Raw genomic sequence first — 21,547 nt, 5'->3', positions numbered from 1 at the left:
AATTAGGGATGGCTTTGTTATACTCCTTCCAGGGACTGTTTGTTCTGGGTACAGAAGTAACAAGCAAATTTAGGAAAGGTCTTGTAGAGGAGGTGGCACCTAAGCCGTGCTTTGAAGGAAGTTAGGAATTCTAAGAGGCCATGAATGGTAACTAAGACAGAAAACACAGTTTTGAGATTTTTTTTTTGGAGGGGGGAAGGCAGGACAATTGGGGTTAAGTGACTTGCCCAAGGTCACATGGCTAGTAAGTGTTAAGTATCTGAGGCCAGATTTGAACTCAAGTTCTCTTGACTCCAGGGCCAGTGGTCTATTCACTGTGCCACCTAGCCACCCCCGGTTTTGAGATTTATTTAATGTGATAAGGACAGCAACATCTGTTTAGGCTACCAGCCAACAAAATTTTACCAAGTGAGGAACCACAGAATAAATGTTTTGGAGAGAACCTAGTATTCCATCATGGTAGGTAACAAAACACAGACAGCTCCCTAACCCTAGAAATATAAAAAATACCCCAGCCAGCCATCCAGCTTCCCTATTCCACCTTACTGGGTTCCCATATGCCCTGGGGCATACTCCATGACAAAGGTTAGGGTTCTGTAGCTAATAATAACTAGCATTTTTATAGTACCTTGAGGGTTGCAAAGCACTGTACATTGGAATAACCCCCAATGTGGGCAGGGGAGGTCTACCCCTCTCATGAGGTCCTAATAGACCACTGGCATCTGCTTGAAGCCCCACTAAACACTTACTTACCAGTTAGACTTTCTAAAGCACAAACCCAAATACAAAATAGCTATACTTCTTATTAAGAGTCTTTGTGTGATACCTGTTATGTCTTAGAAACACTTAAGATTGTAAAAAAAATGGTTCCTAGATAAGAGAGGTCCAGTCCTGTGTTTCACCTGGTTGGCTTCCATGTTCTACAGCCAAGAGAGAGCACTGGCCCCCAGAATCTGAAGACCCAGGGGGAACTGTTGCTTTGGGACCCCTCCCTCCACTCATCATCAGAGCTTTGTGACTACTAGGGCAAGACTTCATACCTCCCTCTTACTAAAAGTCACATCTGACATCAGTGAGTTCTGTGACCATCTGTGGAAGCATTTGTTGTTGTTCAATATTTTGAGGTTGCTTTAATTATGAAAGGAAAATCCAATTAATGTTGGGAAAGAAAACAAAATAACCCTGTATTTCCATCCCCTATTTTGTCTTCAGGAAGATGCAGGAAGTCGTAGGCACTGAAAATGTGTACGAATCCAATCCACAGCATCACTGGGTGAATATCCACCTTTTGTCTCCAATAAGTAAAAAACAGTAAAAGTAAAATTGGGTAGAAATGACTCATCACCAACATATTTTATTCCTAAAACCTGAGGTGCCACACTGTCTTCTGGGGAAATAATTCTTATTGGCTCTTAGGGTTAGTCACTTCCTGTCCCCTTCAACTTCCTTTCTAGTGTATTATTTGTAGAATTATTTTCCTGCAACATCACTTTACTGAAAACTCTCTTCCCCTGCTGTATCCTTCCAGATTCAGCTCAGCTCTCCTTTTTGCTGGGCCTTTCTCCCTCACTTGTAAGAGGCAGACAGGTATCACAGTGTGTAGCACACAGGACCTAGGGCTAGGAAAACCTGAATTCAAATCTAGCCTCAAACACTTAGTGTGACTCTAGGCAAAATCACTAACTATGTCTGTTCAGTTTCTTCTCCTGAAAAACGAGGGTACTAACAGCACCTACCTCCCAGGGTTGTTGTGAGCAGCAAATGACGATTTTTGAAAAGCGCTTTGTCAATCTGAAAGCACTATAAATGCTAGTTGCATTTCACCACCATCTGCTCCTCTACTGAACTCCTGCCACCAGGCACTTTAGAAGCACTGCTGTTAGAAACAAACCCCTCCAGCTCCCAGATGTTTCCCTGATTGCCTCCTCCACCTCTTCGCACTAAGTGAAACCTGGCATCTACCAAAGGAAAACTTATCTTTCCCACTGTTCTCAAGACAGAAGGATTGACATGCTCCTTCCTTCCCTTTGACATTTCCAGACCATTATTTCATTGCTGTCAACCATCTCTCCTTTGAAGTTAATGCCATCATTTTATATTTCTCTTTTGCTATCATAGTTAGTCATGTATCAACCTAAAATACTCCCTCCTTCCTGACTGAGCACCAGGTTCTGCCCTTCTCTATCTGCCATCATCCTCAGCAACTCAAATATTCCTATCAATGGCCCTTCAAAGAATCTGACATCACAGTCCCTCAGTGTCTTCAAATCCAACAGTGAGGCACTGTATCAGCCCAGAGGCAAGAGGAGAGAAAAGAAAGGAAGAAGTAGCTGAACATTTGACTTCACATGGACAGAAGCTGAACCCAGCATCTGTTTATGAGGGCTTTCCTAGGAATCTGGGAATTACAGACTAATTGCAGATGAGCAAGCAAATTTTTTTAATATATATACACACACGCAAGCACACACACATATACACATGTGTATGTATATATACACACATATGTATATGAGAAAATGTAGAAAAGCCCCTTTATAGATAGATAACGTCTTGCTTAGAAGTCTCAAATGATGGCATTTCCACTACAATGAAGAGATAAAGAGCTACCAGGGTGCCAGAAAATTAAGGATTTCCATTTTAGCAAATGTGGAAGGAAGGTGAATTTTATAGTAGCTTGTAGAGAGTTGATCTATATGCATATTTCTGCCAATGGCAAGTAACAGCTATGTATGCACAGAATGCAATTTGATATCCTTCTTAATTGGAAAACAAAAGGACTGGAGGAATATATTTCTACTTCCTGGAAGGATGAAGAATTCCTTAAAAAGATGAAAGGAGTGCTTCACAGTGAAAATAAAGAAGAAAAGTAATCTGAAGAGGACAAGGGGAATCTTCACTTGTAACAGGAGGCTAGAAGAAGGAAAAGATGGAGGGCCACTGAGGCTACACGAAGGTAGAAGCTGTACCCTTTGAAAAGGAAGCCACTTCCTGAGTGCCTTGAATGATGCTGTGAATTCACAAGCATCACTAGGACAGAAACCATCCAGTGCTGGTCAGAGGAAGAGACATGTCATGGTGGTTGATGACTCTACTGAGGAATACCAAGGTTGCCATGTTTGACTTGATATGTACATTAGAGAAGGGTACCATCTTACTGGGACATTCATCTGGTACATTAAAGAGAGTCTCTCAAGATTGATCAAACCTAACAACCACAATCCACTTCTGAAAGCAGCCTAGTAAGGGGCAGCTAGGTGGTACATTGGATAGAACATTAGCCCTGGAGTCAGGAGGACCCAAGTTCAAATCCGACCTCAGACACTTACTAGCTGTGTGACCCTGGGCAAGTCACTTAATCCCAAATGCTTCCAAAAAAATGAAACCAAACCATGAAAGTCACCTAGGGACAAATAATTCCACTAGATGAAATCTAGAAAGCATTGCTAAGATCACAAAATCCTATGCATGTAAATGAAGACTTTAGGGACAGAGGTAGTACTTTCTCACTGTTTACAGTGGAAGGACTGGGCTTCAGAAGACAAAGGCAGATTTGGGAGGCGAACACTTGGTTAAGATGGTCTCTGAAAATAAGACTTGGACTTCTATACCCTAACATATAGGAATAATAACAAGCTCTTGGCCAGAGAAAGATTATATCTAACTAGGACCAATAAAAATGTATTTGTTTTCAGTCTTTTGATTCTAATGATAGGATCACAGAGCTAGAAGGGACCTTAGTGGCCATCTAATCCAATCCCTTCATTTGCAGATAAGGAAACTGAGGCCCAAAGACATTAAGAGATTCACCCAATGTCACACAGAATGTGACAGAGAAAGGATTTGAAGCCACATCCTCTGACTTCAGAGGCAGTAATCTTTCCTCCGTACCACATTGCCTCAAGAAGCCTTTAAATGAAAAGATTAAGCCAAATATTAAGAGAATGGCAAATATAACCTAGGAAAAGTACTGGAAGAGAGGACCAGCAGTTCACAAGAGAATATCCAGAAAGAGGAGCAGCTACAAAACCTATCATCTCTGATGTCTACACAAATGGATAAAGTAGGGGAAAAAAACAGGGTAGACCAATTTTTTTTGTTGTTCAGTTGTTTTCAGTTGTATACAGCTCTTCATGAACCCATTTGGGTTTTGTTGGGGGGCAAAGATACTGAAATGTTTACCATTTCCTTCACCTTGTTTTATAGATGGGGAAACTGAAGCAAACAAGATTAAGTGACTTGTCCAGGGACACATAGGTATAGTAAATGTCTGAGGGCAGAATTGAACTCAAGAATATGAGTCTTTCTGACTCCAGGCCTAGAGCCACCTAGTTGCCACCAGAGATATTAACATAAGGAATAAATTAGCCTTCACAGGTATCAGAGTCTGTGTGAGATGGAACTCATAGCTGGCTCTGGAAGGGCATGCCTCATATAAAAGGAACAGAACAGGATCAATGGGGTAGTGTTCTTATTTACTAAGAACATAACCCATGTAATGAAATCCAGGATCCTGAAGTGGGAAAACATGATGGAGGGCATTTGGGTAAGGATAAGTGGAGAGAAAAAAAGAACTGATATCATCGGGGAGATATGTCACTCAGACAGGAGGAAGAAGTGAGGAGATGACAACAGGTGAGAAGTTTGGGAAACAGGCAAAAACCTGGCATGGAGATATGATGGGAAATTCTACTGTCCAGACATTTGCTGGAGCTCTCTTCCAAAAGCTGAGAACTTCATGAATTTGTTATTTAATATGAATTACATTTTTCAAAAGGTGGAAGAAGTGAAATGGGCAACTACAACACTAGATTGAATTTTGGTCTCTGAGGAGGAACTAGTAAATGAAGTAAGAATATTAGGAACTTGGCAGGGGGAGTAAACATTAAGCTTAAAATTCATCATAGAATAGGAGAGTAAAAGTGGCTATAGTCTGATGTGCCTTTTAAGACTTTGGGAGAACAGATTTCAAAGGGCTTAAAGCCAGGGTGCTTAGCTTCTTTGTGTGTTACAGACATCTTTGGCAATCTAGTGAAGAAGCCTAAGGACCCCTTCTCAGGATGATTTCTTTTTTGCTTTTTTTTTTTTTGGAGGGGAGAAGGCAGGGCAATTGGGGTTAAATGACTTGCCCAAGGTCACATGGCTAGTAAGTGTTAAGTGTCTGAAACCGGATTTGAACTCAGGTCCTTCTGATTCCAGGGCTGGTGCTCTATTCACTGTGCTTCCTAGCTGCCCCAGGATGATATTTTTAATGGATAAAATAAAACATAAGATTTTTAAAGGAAGCAAATTGTATTGAAATATAATTTTTAAAATTATTTAAAAGTTCTCCAATCCTAGGTGAAAAATCCCTGATTAATATAAAAGTTGAAGGTGGTGGCTTTTCTGTGGGGAAGTTGGCCCAGAAAGATATGAAACTCTGTAGAGTCAAAACTAGAAGACAAAGTGTAGAGTAATAATTTACAGAACATTACCAGGAATTCCAAATTTAATTCATCTGGAAACTTAGTCACCAGTTCCCAGAGCTTCAGGATTAAAGAAGGTCTTGCAAACTAATTGGGGGCAAGGGGAGAAGAACAGGGTAGACAGGGGAAGGAAATATCAAGTAACACTAGCTGAAATTATCCAGAAACATTCAGAGACAAGAAGTGAAAACTTTTAAGTTTCTCAGGGGCCTAAAAAACTTATAATGAACTCATCTTGGTAAGAAAAGCTAAGGACAATGAAAAAGGCTTTTTAAAACAGTATTTGGGGGGAAGAGGAAGATCAAAAAGGATTAGGACTGCTCCTTCTTTTGAATGGGATGAAAATAAACTATGGTGGGGCAGCTAGATGACACAGTGAATAGAGCACTGATAAGAGCAAGGTTCAAGAAATGCTCATCGGTACGGCTAGGTGGCGCAGTGAATAGAACACCGGCCCTGGAGTCAGGAGGACCTGGGTTTGGATCCGGCCTCAGACACTTAACACAAAAAATAGCCATGTAACCTTGGGCAAGTCACTTAACCCCAATTTCCCTCCAAAAAGCAAAAAATAAACTATGGAGGGAAAGTAGAACTGCTCAACTCTTATTTTACTTCTAACAGTGCCTAGCATAGGAGGTTTTTAATAAATGTTTGTTGATTGATGGACTGGAAAGGGTAGAAAAAAATTGGCTAATGGGGGTTAATGCCCAAGATAAGTAAGGTGATGTAATAATGGCACTGAGGAGGCATCTATGAGTTCAAGTCACCAGAACCACCTACTGGTACATATGATTGCTGAACCACTAATGGTGATTTGTGAAAGATATTAGAGAACAGGATAAGTTCTGTAACAGGAAAAGGAAAAGTGTTCCAATTTTTTTTAAAGGATGAGAATGAAATTTGCCCAACTACAGGCCAGGAAACCCAACAAATTTTTGGCAATACTTTGGAATGTCTTATTAAAGAGATGGTTAATGAATATATAGAAACGGAAGTGGTCATCACAGAGAAGTCCAGCATGGTTTCTTCAAGAACAAGTCATGTTATTCTAACTGTATTACCTTTTTTTTTTTTTTTGCAAGACCACTAGACCAGCAGATCAGTCCAATTCTGTAGCTCTACTTTTCCTAGATTCTAGCAAAGTATTTGACTAAGTCCCTAATATTATTCTTTTGGAAAAGATGAAGAGATGTGAGCTAGATGACAATACAAAAGGAGTGTTTCAGCAGACTGGCCAAACCCTAAGAGCAGTTAATTGTTCAATATCATCTTGGAGTATGCCTCTGCAAGCTGAAATATCAATGACTTGAACAAAGACACAGGTGCCATACTCTTATCAGATTTCTCATGACACAGAGCTAAGAGACAATACCCTGGACAACAATCTGGATTTGAAAATACCTCAGGAGGATAAAACATTGGTCCAAATTTAATAACTTGAAATGTAGCAGGAATTTAAAATTTCTCAGTTGAGTCTCAAAAATTAACTTCATTGGTATAAGTTAGGGGAGATACAGCAGTCCAAATAATAGTGTTCTTGGGGTTTCAGAAGATTGAAAGCTCAACATGTTAGCCATGTGTAATGGGAATGTAAATTTGAAGATCTTCCCTGCCCCTAGGCTAAAGTGCACCTGGAGCCTGGGGTGGGAGGCTTGTTTTTCAGTAGATACTTCTTGATTGGCCAATGAGTCAATAAGGTTGTTACATTCTCTGAGCCAGGAGAAGGTTATATAAGCCCTGATGTGTAGCTTTGTTTTGGGGCTCACTTTGAGAAGTGTTCTGTGATTTGATATCGATTCTGGGAAGCCGTTGTCCAGAGCCCTCTGTCTTTGAAAAACCCAGATGTTGAAACCCAGATGTTGATTTGGTATGGATGTAATGGTTGGACAGTTTGGAAAGCTGTCTACTTGATCTGTTTCTGTCTTGATAATTCTGCCTGTATACTTTGAAGTTCGGCGTGCTGACCTTTTTCCCCTGAACTAGGTAAATGATACATATTTGACTGATTAAAGCAAGCTTGTTAACCCATTTTGAGTTGCTTTCCTTTATCAAAGCAGATTCAAGAACCTGTGCTGGCAGACACCCTGGGAACGCTGGGGTGCTTGCTGCTACACCATGTGATACAGAAGCCAAGAAAACTAATGTAATGTTAGGAAGTAACTAAAGAAAATAAATTTAAAGGAAGAAAGGAATACTATCCGAGATTAGGTAAGTGATAATTTAGCTGTACTCTTTTGTTTAATTTTGGGTGCCTTGTAGAAAAGGTATTGATAAATTGGGAATCATCCAGAAGAGGCCAACCAGAATTTTGAAGGGTTTCTGGTCATAGAAGAGCAATTGAGGGAAGTGAGGATGTTTAGCTAGAAGATTTATCAGAGATATGATCATTTTCTTCATTTATTTAAAGGGTTGTTATGTGGAACAGGAATTATATATGGCCTGCTTTGAGTCAAAGGACAGAATGAGGCATGAAGGTAAAGCAAGCAGGCAAATTTAGAATTTATTTAAGAAAAATCTTCAGGGGGCAGAGCCAAGATGGTGGAGTAAAAGCAGGAACTTGTCTGAGCTCCCGCACCAACCACCTCCAATACCTGTAAAATATGACTCTAAACAAATTTTAGAGCTACAGAACACACAAAGTGACAGAGAGAAACAAATCTCCTGCTGAAGGCAGCCTGACAGGCCAACAGGAAGAGTCTGTTGAACTGAGCTGGGAGCCGAGTGCAGTCCCACATGAGCTGTGTAGTCCCAGACCCAGGAGGCCCTGACCAGCTAGAGCAGACTGTAGGAGAATGAAACATGGGCAGCTGTGGCAGTTTCCAGACTTCTCAACCCATAAATGCTAAAAAGAAAGTTAAAGGTCAGTGGGGAACTCTATTGGAACTGGGAGAGAGAAGAGCATGTTCCAGTCCCTGCCCCCAGGGTGAGAGGTGGTGGAGGCATGGCAGCTGCAGCTGCTGCCACGTGGCTGCCTCCAGAGCTCCTGGCCTGCAGATCATAGAGGGACCAAGTAACCATTCAGAGGGTAATTGTTCCTGTTTTGACCTGCTTGGATCTGGGTCACAGTCTTGGGTGGTGGTCCTGGGGTGAGAAACACCAGTGTGCTAGAGCTTGTGGTGGCTGTAGAGAGGATGCCCTCCTCATAACTCTGACATTTGCAAAAACCCCAGAAATTTGGGACACAGCTCTTTCCACTCTAGAAGCAGAGTTCTACTGTGGCAAAGAGCTCAAAAGTCAAGGCTGGCAAGATGAGCAAGCAGAGGAAGCACAATCAGACCATAGAATCCTTTTTTGGGGACAAAAAGGATCAAAACATAGAACAAGAAGAAGACTACAAAGTTAAAAACTACTGTACCAAAAGCTTCCAAGAAAAATATGAATTAGTTACAGGCCATGGAGGAGCTCAAGAAGGATTCTGAAAAGCAAGTAAGAGAAGTGGAGGGAAAATTGGGAAGAGAAATGAGAATGATGCAAGAAAATCATGAAAAGGGAGTTGACAACCTGACTGAAGAAAATACTTAAAAAATAGACTAACTCAAATGGCAAAAGAGGCCCAAAAAGCCAATGAGGAGAATTAAAAAAGCAGACTTGGCCAGATGGAAAAGGAATTTCAAAAACTCACTGAAGAGAATAATTCCTTCAAAATTAGATTGGAGCAATTGGAAGCTAATGACTTTATGAGAAATCAAGATACTATAAAACAGATCCTAACAAATGAAAAAATAGAAGGCAATGTGAAATACCTCATTGGAAAAACCACTGACCTGGAAAATAGATCCAGGAGAGATAATTTTAAAATGATTGGACGACCTGAAAGCCATGATAAAAAAAAAAAAGAGCCTAGAAATCATCTTTCAAGAAATTCTCAAGGAAAATTGCCCTGATATTCTAGAACCAGAGGGCAAAATAGAAATTGAAAGAATTCACTGATCTCCTCTTGAAAAAGATCCCAAAAAGAAAACTCCTAGGAATATCAGCCAAATTACAGAATTCCCAGGTCAAGGAGAAAATATTACAAGCTGTCAGGAAAAAACAATTTGAGTATTGTGGAAACACAATCAGGATAACATAAGATCTAGCAGCTTCTATATTAAGGGATCAAAGGGCTTGGAATATGATATTCTGGAGGTCAAAGGAGGTAGGATTAAAATCAAGAATCACCTACCCAGCAAAACTGAGTATAATGCTTCAGGGGAAAATATGGTCATTCAACGAAATAGAGGGCTTTCAAGTATTCTTGATGAAAAAACCAGAGCTGAACAGAAAATTTGACTTTCAAATATAAGAAGCAGGAGAAGGTAAACAGGAAAAAGAAATCATAAGGAACTTATTAAAGTTGAACTATTTACATTCCTACATGGAAAAACAATAATTGTAACTCATGATACTTTTCTCAGTATGAGGATAGTTGAAGGGAATATATATGTATACATACATACATATGTATGTATAGGAGGGTGTATGTATAAACACGTGTGTGTATATTGTGTGTACATATATACATAGAGGTCACAGGATCAGTTGAATAGGAAGGGATGATATCTAAAAAATAAAGAGGTGAGAGAGGAATATAATAGGAGGAGAAAAGGAGAGATAGAATAGAGTAAATTATGTCATATAAAAGAGGCAAGAGAAAACTGTTACAATGGAGGGGAAGAACAGGAAGGTGAAAGGGAATGAGTCAACCTTACTCTTATTGAATCTGGCTTTAGGAGGGAATAACATACACACTCAACTGGGTATCTTACTCTACAGGAAAGTAGGGGAGAAGGGAATAAGATGGGGGATGATAAAAGAGAGGATAGATTGAGGGAGAATATAGTTAGAAACAAACACTTTTGAAAAGGGACAGGGTCAAAGTAGAAAATAGAATAAGTGAAGGGTGGGATAGGATGGAGGAAAATATAGTTAGTCTTTCACAATATAACTACTATGGAAACGTTTTGCATAATTACACATGAACAACCAATATTGAATTGCTTGTCTTCCCAGTGGGGCTGGGTGAGGATAGTAGAAGGGAAAATATCTGGAAATCAAAGTTTTAAAAACAAATGTTAAAAAAATTGTTTTTTACATGCAACAGGGAAATAACATATACAGGTACTGGAGTATAGAAATCCATCTTGCCCTACTAGAAAGTTGGGGGGGATGGGGGAGGATATAAGAGAAAGCAGATTTGGGGAAGGGGTGTTCAGTAGGTTCACTATCTTGGGGTGGGGTATAGGGGAATGATGGGGAGAAAATATGTAACTTAAAATATTGTGAAAATGAATATTGAAAACGAAAAATAAATAAATAAAAGATTAATAAAAAGAAAAATCTTCCTAAAACAGTTGGAACTTTCCAAAAGTGTAACAGAATAGTCTGCCTTTGGAAAGAGTGAGTTCTCCCTTATTTTAAGGCTTTTCAACAAGGCTTATTTGGGTATGTTATAAAGGGTAATTCTTGTTCAGGATCTGGTTGAACTAAATGGTCTCTGGCTCTATGACTCTGAGTCTATTAAAGAAAGTTTTGTGCAAATAAATGCAACTCAAATTTGAAGAAAATGTAGATTAGGAAAAAATTGGCTTTAAATTTCTCTGGTAATAGTCTGACATCCAAAATCCATAAGACTAATATAAATCCATAAGGCTAAGTAAGGGCTATTCTTCAATAGATATATTTTGAGAGAATTATCAATAGTCATGCAAAAGAATCTGAGAATCAGTAATAATCAGAAAAATGCAAATCAAAGCCATACAAATATTTATCACAGCCATAAAATTAAGAACTAAGAAATGATTGTTGATTAGCAAGTTAGCAAAGAGTAAAATTATAGGAAAATTCAGGATAAGAGAACCTATGTTGAGTGAGATATTTAGTAATGATATTGGTCTCTGGTTTCTCTTTTTCCGGTTTATTCCTTCTTTTTGTATCAGAACTGTGTGTAATTTTTTTTTTTTTTGCTTTTTGGAGGGCAATTGGAGTTAAGTGACTTACCCAAGGTCACACAGCTAGTTTTTGTGTTAAGCGTCTGGGGCCGGATTTGAATTCAGGTCCTCCTGACTCCAGGGTTGGCGCCCTATTCACTGCACCAGCTAGCTGCCCCTAGAACTGTGTGTATTGCAGAGCTTACTAGAATGTCTTCTTTCTCAGTTTTTGGAAATAAGGATTATTTGGGGGCGGCTAGGTGGCGCAGTGAGTAAAGCACTGGGTGGAGTCAGGAGGACCTGAGTTCAGTTCCAGCCTCAGATACTTAACACCCACACAAAAAAACTAGCCACCTAACCTTGAGCAAGTTACTTAACCCCAACTGCCCTCCAAAAAAGACCAAAAAAAATTTTTTTTTAAAAAGGATTGTTTTTTTAAACCTGGAGTATTTTTTTTCACTCAAAATTTTAAAATCTATTTATTTTTTAGCTTTCAACATTCATTTCCATAAGATTTTGAGTTACAATTTTTTTTTAAACATTCATCTAACTATTGAGTCTACTTCTGAGTGTGACATGAGGTGTGTGGTGACCCTTGCTTTTTGCTTTGTTTTGGTTTGGTTTTTTGCTTCTTTTTGGAGGGGGAAGGGCAGGGCAACTGGGGTGAAGTGACTCGCCCAAGGTCACATAGCTAGTTTTGTGTTAAGTGTGTGAGGTTGCATTTGAACTCAGGTCCTCCTGACTCCAGGGCCGGCTCTCTATTCACTGCACCACGTAGCCGCCCCTTGAGTTACAATTTTCTCCTATCTCCCCTACCTCCTACCCCAAGATAGCAAGCATACTGAATACCCTTTCCCCCAAACTGCTCTTTCTTATATCGTTCCCCTTTCCCCCCTTACTTCCTTGTAGGGGCAAGATGGATTTCTATACCCCAGTGCCTGTATATCTTTTTTCCTGGCTGCATGTAAAAAACAATTTTTAACATTTGTTTTTAAAACATTATGAGTTCCAGATTCTTTCCCTTATTCCCTCCTCACCCACCCCCACTGGGAAGACAAGCAATTCAATATAGGTTGGCAGTTACACAAAACGTTTCCATAGTAGTTATATTGTGAAAGACTAGCTATATTTCCCTTCATTCTATCCTGCCCCCCATTTATTCTATCTTTTCCTTTGACCCTGTCCCTGGAGTATTTTCGATAGCAATTTATGACTTGCTCCATTTGTCCAACATCAGATTAAGTGAGCTAGTCATTATTTTGCTAATTTTAGTATTTTACATTTTGTAGCTATTGATCTATTTTCTATTGGTACTGAATTTTATAAAATTCAATAGAGTAGTTTCATGGACTTTTCTTAATTTCCTTGTTATTTGCTGTAAACTTTCCCTGAGTGGTCTACACCATTTGAACTAATGTTTGATATGTAAATGGCAGAAAGGCAACATACTGTTGGGGATAGTATGCTAGACTCAGAGTGAAGAAGCCTCTAACATTTAGTAGCTATATGATCCTGGTCAGGTCATATTACCTGAGACTTAGATAAATCTCTGAGACTTAATTTTCATTGGCTTCCACACCATGAAATCAAAGACCTTTTGAGTGTTGAATATTGTTTCCTCCTAGCTGCTTATAAAATTTTCTAATTGAAGTGCTTGGTTGACTGCATTTCTCAGCAAGCTAAACTTATGGTTTCTCTCTACCTGTATTGATTTGTATTGTGAATAGTATTGATTTGTACTCTGTTCTGTTTCCAATATTCCAGGAAATCTTGGATTATTTCATGGAATATGGTATATCCAAACTCTGTGCTTTTTCATGATTTTCTGGGAGGCCAATAATTGCCTTGTCACACTGTCCTCTAGTTCTGGCCCTTTGGTTATAGAGATCTGCAATCTTACTATATAGTTTTATCATTGTTTTTATTTTGCAATGTTTATCCTTCCATTTCCACATGTATTTGCTTTGTCTGAGCAACTCTACTTACCTCAGAGAGACAATTGCTTCAATGAGGTTTTCCACTGTATGTGGTCGAATCTCAGGTTTGCCTTCTTTCTTCCTTTATATCTTCTTCTGATGGGCAGTGAAGACTCTTCTCTTTTAGAGGCATAGTTGTTACTGCAGTCTTGCTTTTACTTCTTCACCTTATCTTATTTACTATATTGGGGTCTCTTTTACTTGCTTCTTAGGCCTTTTAGTTTTCCTGTAAGATTTTTCCTATGGATGTACATTTCCTTTCTCCTCTTTTTTTGGTTCTTTTAACTGGCACATCTGTTGTTGTTTTAAGGTGGTGAGGGAAGCTGGAATTAGCCATGACCATTTATTCCACCATCTTGCTCTAAGTCCCACGCCATCCCATTCTCTTCCACTTATATATTGCCACCAGCCTAATCAAGGCCCTCATCACCCCTCACCTGGACTACTAATAGCCTCCTAATTGGTCTCCTTGCCTCCAATCTCTCCCTCTCCAAACCATTCCTCCCATAGGAACCAAAATAAAACACCCAAGGAACCATGTCTTCCCTGCTCAAAAATCTTCAGCAGCAGCTCATTATCACCTGTAAGTATAATATTCCATCTCCTTGAGATATTCAAGGCTCTCCACAGTCTGGTTACACCCTACCTTGCCAACCTTACTTCATATTAGTCCCCTTCACAGACATTACACTCCAGCCAAACTGGATTACTTGCTCTTACCTAAACCTGTCCCACACTCTTGCTCTAATACAATTTGCTAATGATGCTTATTTTGCATTGATTGCACATGCACACGCACGCACACACACACACACCCATTGCCTACCATGCACTCTTTTGCCTTCTCTATTTTTAAGAGTCCTTTTCTTTGTCAATGCTCAGCTCAGGTGCTACTTCTTTTATGTAGCTCCCACCTCCCATTTTAAAGCACTCTTTCATTCCTCAACCTCTACCTTGATCTTTCCTTTGCAGGCCCTGTCACTCTCTTATTTTACATGTATTTGTATATGAGGCATACCTCCCACCCCATAAGCTCCTGGACCACAAGACTGTCATTTTCTCTCTTTGAATCCCTGACGCCAGTCACAGTGCCCTGCATATAAAAGATACTTAATACTTTTCTTCAAGAAACTGAAACCAAAGAGTACAGACCCCACTTAATTGAGAAGGAGATTCTGCTATAGTTTTCTGCAGCAAATAGCAGCCAACCAAGGCACAATTACTACAACCTAAAAAATGAGTCTCTTCCTGCTTCTATCAGTGACTTAGCTTGGCCTCCTCTCCTCTTACCAAGAATGAGGAGATCAAATCAGCAAGTTTAGTGTAGAGTTTACTATCTGGCAGCAGGGAAAGTGGCTGAACTGCATCTCTCAGCCATTCCCTATTTTTAATTAGGTACATGAAATGTTTTGTGTCTGTGGCCAGCTAGAAAGATGCTGGAGCTCATAGTTGGGGCAGAGGAGAAAGGAGGGAAAAGTAGCAAATATGAGATACCATAGCAGGTTTTGGTGTCACATTTAAGGTTTTGGTGTCACAAATCACTTTGGTAACCTGGTGATGACAAATGGACCCTCTCAAAATGTTTTTAAATGGATATAATAGTAAGATTCCAAAGAAAGTCAATTATAGTGCAGTGAATAAATTGTTGTACTTAGAATGAGGAAGACCCAAGTTCAAATCTTTTTCAGTTATGTACTAACTGTGTGACCTTGGGCAAGTCACTTAACCTCTCAGCTTTAGTTTCCTCATTTATAAAATGGGCATAATAATATCACTTACATCACAGAAGTGTTGTGAGTATCAAATGAGATAATGTATGTAAAACATTTTGCAAATTTCAAAGTGCTATATAAATGTTATTATCATCAATAAAAATAATTTTATCAGAATATTTCAAAATCCCAGGTTAAAGATCTCTGTGACTAAAGAAAAAAGCTAACAAATTTATCAGTCTATAAATTAAAGATCAACATTTCCCACCCTAAATACAATACCATATTCATAGACAGATCTTACAGAAGAATATGAACATTTGCTCTTCTAATACACTTTTAAACTAGCTTTATTTTTTTTAATAAAGAACTTATAATTTCAATAACAAATACTTATACGATACTTTATAACTTTCTTCCTGAGATTAAGTAGGCAGATATAAGTTATTCCCATTTAACAAACAGGGAATTTAAGGCACAGAAAAGTTAAAATGACTTCCTCTGTCCCAAAGGTGATAAGTGGCAGAGGGAGTATTTGAACTCAGATCTTCTGACTCTAAATCCAAGGCTTTATCTACCATCACAGTCAAAGAAAATAAGCATTATTGTTCAGAGTTCCGTCCCCAGGATGAGAAGCCACACACATTTTGTGGAATCTGATCAACGGTTTAAACATTTTCTCAAGTGACAAAAACTTGAACCATAGGGATGTCAAAACCATCCCAGTGAAGACAGGGAGGCCTGTGAAGGCAGGGTAGGTGAAGAGGATCTTTTTCAGGATTATGTTTTGGTAGAGTTTAAAGTTCCTGAATTGTCATCAGACGTGGAAGCCTCTGAAAATTCTTGCTGCTGGGAGAGAAATAAAGTTAGTTGGTCAAAGTGAGTATGCCACAAGCTCATTCCTGGCTCCGCACAGGGATCTACCTGGCAGCTTGGTTAAGTCACCATCTCTGCCCCTCCCTCCTAGCACAGCATACGCTCTTGGAGATCCTGAGCCTTTCAGTATGCAAGCAGAGGGCAATGATGTCACCTTGATCGGTCATGGGTCAAGCATCAGTCATTAGCCCCAGCAAGAGGTTGTTAACTCAAGGTCAATTACTTTGTGCCTTCAATCTGGCAAAGAAAAAACTCATATGTACATGTGTATGCTCCAAGCCAGAATGGATTATGAAAGAGACAGATAAATGCTAAATATTCACCAAGCTGCTGGCTGAGTTTCTAATTAAAAAATACTGAGCTGGTGTCCAGGAAAGCAACAAATGTTGATTGAGATATCCACAGACATAGACAGATGTCAATCTTTGGAGCTGAGAACCCTCTGATTTGCTATTGACTTGATCTCATGCTAAAATACAAAGAATGAGTTTAGAAAGTAGCTGATGTTAGACTTACATAGGGGGAAGGCTGAGATGCCACAGACATATGTCAGCTAATGCTAGATGAGGCCTCCGTCATAGCCTCGTGGAATGATTCATTGAATATGTTTGGATTTGATCTCACCTTGAAGGAGCAACAAGTGACCATGGCTAACCTCTTACTTATCAACCAGATGGCTAACAGGACAGGTATCCTTGCCAGCAGCTTCACAGCCAGGAAGACCTGAATTCAAGTCATGCCTTTGATGCATATTGACTGTGTGACCCTGGGCAAGTCACTTGAATTCTCAGGGTTCTAGACAGTTATCTAAGACTAAAAGTTGCAGAGAAGGTGCTGACCTGAACTAGCAGTGGGAGATTCCTCTATCAATGAAATCACAGGATCAGTCCTTTTATTACCAAATTGCTTGGGTAACAGCTTTAACTACATAGGCAACTAAGCATGAGCCTCCCTTCCTAAAAGCCCAAACCAACTCACTCAGCCAAATATCTCCCTCCCACTATTGTGGCTTTTAGATGCTTCTAATTCAATTCAGTTCACTTCAGTGAGCATTTATTAGGTGCCTATTAAGTGGTGGGCACTGGGAATTCAAGGACAAAGCTAAGAAACTGTGGCCATCATTTGAGTGTAGAGGAGAGAATATATACAAGAAATAAAGATTTAACAATCAACTGGGTATGAGGGTGAAAGAACGGCAAGGGTCAAGAAATGACTCTGAGGTTATAAACCTGGATGACTGAAGAACAGTGGCACCCTCAGCAGAAACGGAAAAGTCTGGAAGAGAGGTCAATTTAGGGTAAAGAAAGTAATTCTGTTTTGGATGTATTAAAATCTGAGATGGTCACAGGACATCCAGGTAGAGATTTCCAGCAGGCAACTGGTGATATAACAGTGGAGTTTAGAATAAAGAATAGGGCTGGAGATATATATGTATATATATATTTTTTTGAAGTCATTTGTATAGAAATTATAAGCAAACCTCTGATGAAATTACCAAGAAAGAGAATATAGAGAAAGAAGAGAAGGACCAGGATGGAACCTTAGAGCATATCCATGGCTACGGGGTCCAACTGTGTATGATGATCTAACTACATATGAAACTGAGAACTGGTCAATCAGCTAGAAAGAGAACCAGGAGAAAAGAGTAGAAGCAAAGCTGAAGGAGAAAGAATAATGCGATATAACTAAGCTTCTCCTAGAACTTTTTTTTTTGCTTTTTGGAGGGCAATTGGGGTTAAGTGACTTGCCCAACGTCACACGGCTAGTTTTTTTGTGTTAAGTGTCTGAGGCCATATTTGAACTCAGGTCCTCCTGATTCCAGGGCTGGTGCTCTTTTCACTGCACCACCTAGCCGCCCCTTTCTTCTAGAACTTTACTCTAGCACTCACATGAGAGTAGACTCACAGATCAAAAGCATCAAGAACAAACAGTAAAATGAAATGATGAGGTAACAAGTACCACAGTTCAATTTAAGCAGAAGAGGTGGGACACTCACCAGAAACATCATCTAGGACCGAAGTATATGCCATTTAATATACATTATTTTTCTTTATCCTCTTAATTAGTTTTATAATCTATAGGACTGGACCTTTCTAGGAAGCCAATCGGGAAACCAGATGGCAACAGCTCAGTGTAATGCAAAATGCTCCAAGGCTATAAAAGAACTGGGATCTTAATAGCAGAGTCAGGGCCCCATCACAACATACAAAAGAGTGATCCAATGATCCCATCTTTTTTTTTTTTTTGGTTAATGTGGGTGCCCTTTGTCTTCATACTGGAGTCAATTCAGCCCTCCCCTGCTTATCCAGATGGAATAATCCCATGTGACAAAGCAAAACAATTAAGCAAAAACATCTGCTTCAATGATCACATCTGGCCATGTATACAACAATCTGTCCTCCTAGTGTGTCACCTCTCTGCTGTGAGGAGGAAGGCATATTTCATTAGAAGATGATTACTTGTTTTTTATGCTATTCTTTTGATGGAATTCAATCACAGCTAGAGGAGGTGACCCCTTACTGAATAAAGCTTATGTTAAGATGCTTTGGCACATCTAACTAAGCAGGGCTGAAAATCTACATAAAATTGGAGCGACACGTTTCCACAGAAAACTAGATTTTAAATATTAAAAGCGCAGGAAGTAACTAGGGTTTTCGTTGCTGGTTTTCCTAACCTTAGGAGGCTGTCCCAGTGAGTCAAAGAGGACTGACTAGCTCTTATAAAGCTCTACTCAGATGATAATGAAATCAGCGGATATCATTAGGTCAATCTGAAAGAAGGGACATGCAAGGACTGCCCATACAACCCTGAGATCCGACAGATGAGAAACTGGAGGGAAAGTTAGTTCCTTCTACAAAAGAAGGAGCTGAGATGGTGACCAAGAACGTCACCAAGAGAACAAACAGGGTGGCCACTGGAAAAGTGATGTCAATTCTCTTCCTATATATCTCAGGAAGATCCAATTTTAAAGTTCAAGTTTTTTTTCCCTTTTTAATTTTTATTGATACTTTCTATTTTTATATGAATTTCATTTCTAAATATATTCTTCATCCTTCCTCTATCAAAAGAACCATCCTTTAAAATAAAGAAAAAGGGGGCAGCTAGGTGGCGCAGTGAATAGAGCACCAGCCCTGGAGTCAGGAGGACCTGAGTTCAAATGCGGCCTTTTAACATACTTAACAAACACACACACACACACACAAAAACCTAACTGTGTGACCTTGGGCAAGTCACTTAACCCCAACTGCCCTCCAAATAAAATAAAATAAAGAAATAGGGGTGGGGGGGGGAAGCAGTTCAGCAAAACTAATCAATTGAATCCGACAGTATATGCAATACTCTATACCCAGAGTTGCCCCTGCTTTGTAAAGAAGGGAGGTATATCTTTTCTCCTCTCTTCTTCAGACTCAAGCATGGTCATTGCAATTGCATACCATTCATTTTCCATTTTCCCCCTCAGAAGTTAAACTGCCAACTTCCCTCCTATACACGGCTTTTCCACCCCAGAAATGGCCGTGTCTCAGAGGACTTGCCTCTTGCCCTGTCTGTCTGTTCCCCAGGAGCTGGTAGATTATTAGAAAAGGAGGATTACCACAAATTCAGAATAGGTGCTGGCAACAGAATGAATCTGGAAGTTTCCCTGGAGTAGGGATGGCTGAGAATATCCATTGTTCAGAACTGTGTCATCCAAGTCAATGGTCCTGTTGTGCTCCCGTTGGCTGGTTTTCATCGTCTTTGGCCCCGGGGAACCAATATTCCAGCATGACTGGCCAAAGGAAGCAGAGGAATGAAAGACAGGTGAGCATGACTAAAACATTTATTAAAGAGAAAATCTGCTAGGCGTGTGGGCAGAAGCCCAGCACTGAGTCAGGCTTGGGTTCTTCTAACAAGGACTACCACTAACTGGGCAGGACCGTCATGAGAAAAGTCACTTAATTTCCTTGTAGCTTCCTCATCCTCAAATAGGGATACCTACCCTGCTGCAGCCACAGGGAACTTGTGTACAGGAACACAATGAGGTGAGTTTCAAATAAGGTAAGAGGTGAAAAAATTAATAAAAGATATTCATATGTAATTATGTCATTCTATTTCCCTTTCTGTTATTTAAAATGGAAGTTACTGGAAGACAGAAATTTGAGAAATAAAAAGCATCATTTGACTATTCCCACCATTCCTTCATTTGTTCCTCCCCCTACCAACACACCAATATCTTTATTTGTGCTTTCCCATTTCATTGGTCAGGTTCCTTACCAAGGAGAGAGGAGCAAAATAGGGGTTGAATTGTTCTGCTTTTTCCTCAGTTGTCCATTAAAATTTTTTCATGGAGAAGAAACTTTTTTCATTTTTAACTAGCTTTGGAACATTCTAGGCTTTAGCCTTCTTGACACTCTCCTAACAAGTCTGTGCCACCCTTTGTTCTATGCCCTTATGTTGTACCTGGCTTGCCCATCTCCCAACCTCAGCTCTCCCTCATGGAAGTGAGCAGACTACCAGGTTCGGCCCCACCCTCCCCCAGTCAGCTCACCTTCACAGAGGTGGATGGGCTTCCGGGTCAGGGAGACTTGGCCCTGGCTGGCGGAGAATTTTAAGGTGTGTACTGACCAATCACTGATTGTGGCCTCTGCAAGTTTCTGCTTGTGTAATAGTAATACCTAACTATTGACCTTGTGGTGTCCCTTTAAAAGCTGGCACATTGTCCGTGCAGACTCACTGTTTGATTTGGGCCTGACTCCAGACAGTTGGGGGGGGGGGTAATAAAATTCACTTTCAAATTTTACTTGGGGGGATCTCTTGTCTCGCTTCTTTTGGCACACTTAATTTCATCTTTTTTTTTTAATTTTAAAAAAGTAGATTTTTTCTTTCACTAACATCAGTATAAACACCTAAGCTTGCTTGGCAATGATTTGGCTTTTAATGAATTTCAGCACATAATAGTAACACTCCTCTTTAGCCCTTCCTCCTAAGTCTCCATCAGGGAAGATTCTAGGTCCACTCTTTTTGATCCTGGTCCACTATTTTATCTGTGGCCTATCTCCTCCTGCCTATTCAAGCAGACCAAGGCAGTGTAAATTTGTTAAAATGTCTCTCCACTGTTTTTTTAAAGCCTAAACTTTTTAACTTTGCTTATGTACAGGAAGACAGTATAATATAGTAGGAAGAAGAGTATCAGAAATTAAGATCTGGGGGCAATTAGGTGGCATAAATGAATACAGCACCAGCCCTGGAGTCAGGAGGACCTGAGTTCAAATCTGCCCTCAGATACTTGACACACTTACCAATTGTGTGACCTGTTACTTAACCCCAATTGCCTTGCCTTCCCTTCCCCCTCCAAAAATTAAAAAAAAAAAAGAAATTAAGATCTGAGATTTAGTCTTTACTCTATCACTAACTAGCTGCATAGTCTCAGAAAAGTTGCTCCTAGAAAATTAGGAGTAAGTGCCAAATGAACTCTATGGTCACCTCAAGTAAATTCAGCAAACATTTACTTAATGTTTCCTTCAAGCAAGGTACCCTGCTAGGTACACACCTTGCTAAGGGTACAAAGATGCACATAACAATAGCTCTTGCCCAAAGGCAGCTTACAATTGTGCAGGGGAGGTAAAACAAGA

General features: G+C 39.8%; 1 protein-coding gene across 3 annotated transcripts in view; it reads right to left on the bottom strand.

Moving 5' to 3' along the window:
• The window catches only part of LOC138169303 (protein regulator of cytokinesis 1-like), a 67,991-nt gene that overhangs the window by 17,647 nt on the left and 28,797 nt on the right, over positions 1-21,547 (bottom strand). Inside the window, exons 12-13 of one of the 3 annotated variants that reach the window (XM_069098656.1) lie at positions 19,531-19,704; positions 15,395-15,908 (exon numbers count right to left, since the gene is read on the bottom strand). In XM_069098656.1, the coding sequence (XP_068954757.1) occupies positions 15,843-15,908; positions 19,531-19,704 (240 nt within the window). In that variant the 3' untranslated portion in view covers positions 15,395-15,842. Of the gene's footprint in view, positions 1-15,394; positions 15,912-19,530; positions 19,705-21,547 lie in introns of those variants that run through there. The other 2 variants (XM_069098655.1, XM_069098657.1) reach the window with 2 other exon arrangements.

The sequence above is a fragment of the Petaurus breviceps genome, unplaced genomic scaffold (assembly GCF_028583685.1).
Source record: "Petaurus breviceps papuanus isolate PSGF00001 unplaced genomic scaffold, PetGlider_PUasm1.0 37, whole genome shotgun sequence".
Classification (NCBI taxonomy): Eukaryota; Metazoa; Chordata; class Mammalia; order Diprotodontia; family Petauridae; genus Petaurus; species Petaurus breviceps.
This window is presented reverse-complemented; position numbering and strand designations above follow the sequence as displayed.